Genomic DNA, 2,222 nt, shown 5'->3' with positions numbered 1-2,222 from the left:
TATATTGGTTTCATATTTACTTCTGAACAATCATGTGTCAGTGCATCACTGCAGGAATTCTACTGTCACCTGCTACCTGTGCCAGGAATGTTAATTGTACCGAACAGTTTTCAAGTGGAAATGCAACGGGAACTTCTCAACAGGATGTCATGAAAGCATGTATGCAGTTTAATTTGCTGCTTGTTATATTCAGATTTTGTACAGTACTGTAGTTGTATTTGTCAATGTGGTTTTCTTGCACAATAATAAACTGCAGTGTCTTCATTCTTCATGTTATTAATCTGCAGATACATCTGTTTATTGCTGTTGTCTCTGGAGATGCTGAAACATCCCTGAACAGACTGAGAGTATATATCATGTTTCATTGGAAAACTGTTTAATAATGCTCAAAAATGATAAAAACTTCTCACAATCTCACTGCAATCATACAGATAAGACATGGTTTATAAGTAGAATTGTATAATACACTGTAATGAGTGAATATGTGTAGTTGTTAACTTTAATAATTATTTATACCTGATCTTGACCACAAAAATAACTTTTGTTGGTATAGTCATGTTAATATTGAGTTGAATAAAACCATTTGAGCTGATGTTCATTTGTTTAATGTGTTTAAACTTTTTTTGTACAGAGCGGTGGCTTGTTTAGTCACTGTGTGTATCTTGCACAGTAATACACGGCTGAGTCCTCAGTCTCAAAATTCTTCCCCTGTAGAAACACTGTGTTTTTGGACGTGTCCTGGGTGAAACTGATCTTGTTTTTGACTGAGTCTGTAGTTTCAGTGCTACCAGCACTACAAAAATATCCAAGCCATTCCATTGTTTTTCCAGTGGGTTGACGGATCCAATTAATGCAATAGCTTGATTCTGAAATCCTGCAGGAGATGGAGAATGATTCTTGAGGTTTCACAACCATAGATGAAGGTTGAGTGAGCTCAACACAGAAAACACCACCTGAAAATAACAATGAAAGAATGTGTTATAAGTTATGCTTTGACTTATGTTAACAGTTATGAAGCTTAGATAAATGCTTTATAGTTTAAATGAGGCATCAGTGAAGCTCACAGGATGCAGCTGCTGCCAGCAGAAGCAGAGCTGATGAGAAGATCATGATTAAAAATATGAATTTCTCCTTCCGTGCCCCAGACACACTTCACTTTAGTACATGGAGCAAATAGAGAATTTGCATAAAGAAATTTTGTTTTCTGAGATAAGAAACTTCAGTGCTTCAGTTTCTTTATTTAATTTAGTGTCTGGAACAATTGCTTTCTGAAGAAAAGGGACAACATCAGTCTGTACACACAATTACAATAAATTAATGAATACATAAATAATGAGAGGACACTTTTCTTTAAGGTGTCAAATTATGATAGATGTACAATAAATATATTCTTAATATACAGATACAATTTTGACGTCAAGATTTTGTCACAGCAGTTTACTAGAGAAAGCCCCAGATGTAGAACAATTACGGGATTGATCTTTATTGACTAGATGAGGCACAATCATGATGGTGGTGATTGAGGATAATCTTAACAGTAGGACAGGGCAGTCAATAGGAGAACAAGATGACAGACTTGGGCGAAGTCAGGCTGTAGAGTGGAGGAGATGGAGCAGCAGCAGACAATGAGAACTCAGCAGATGCAGTAGCAGCTTGAAGAACCAGAGGTTTGATAGTAAGAGCTGCAACTGAAGCTGCACCGGTCGGACGACTCACTCCTTAGAACATTAGCCAGGGAGGAACAGGATGTGACAAAGACTAACACAAGACACAAAGACAACAAGAGAGAGCAACAGGAATAGACAAAACCAAAATAAAAAGAGCTATGATTAGAGAAAAAAAAAGTGAGTAAAAGTGAAAACTAGCAAAGTCAAAAAGACTAATCTGGCAAAACTGACCCACTAAAATATAACACAGATCAAGTAGGCTTGGAAGGCACAGTAAATCAATTAAACAAACTTAAATCACAGGCAAGGCTCCGAAGACCTGGGGTCTGTACCATGATGCTAGATTAGCTGGCTAGACAGGTACATTTCAGGTTAGTTTGCACCAATCCTGGGTTTTAGGTACCACATAAGTGGCTTGGCTTTTAGCGGCATTCATTGCAAGTAACTTACACTCCACGGCTAAACTGCTCCGGGGCAGGTTATGTTCTGAGTTAGAGATCTCAAACTGAAGTTGGACCAATCAGAAAAAAAGAAAGAAAATAGAAGTCTGGCTTT

At 37.4% G+C, this 2,222-nt stretch overlaps 1 gene segment (V, D, J or C); it reads right to left on the bottom strand.

The window, feature by feature from the left end:
* Positions 1-648: 648 nt before the first annotated feature.
* Positions 649-1,177, bottom strand: LOC127952982 (Ig heavy chain V region 914-like). The segment is given in 2 exon segments: positions 649-953; positions 1,065-1,177. Coding segments are annotated over 2 exon segments (351 nt in total).
* Between the last annotated feature and the right edge of the window lie 1,045 nt (positions 1,178-2,222).

The sequence above is a fragment of the Carassius gibelio genome, chromosome B3, assembly GCF_023724105.1.
Source record: "Carassius gibelio isolate Cgi1373 ecotype wild population from Czech Republic chromosome B3, carGib1.2-hapl.c, whole genome shotgun sequence".
Taxonomy (NCBI): Eukaryota; Metazoa; Chordata; class Actinopteri; order Cypriniformes; family Cyprinidae; genus Carassius; species Carassius gibelio.
The sequence above is the reverse complement of the archived record's forward strand: the minus strand, read 5'-3'. Positions and strand labels throughout refer to the sequence as shown.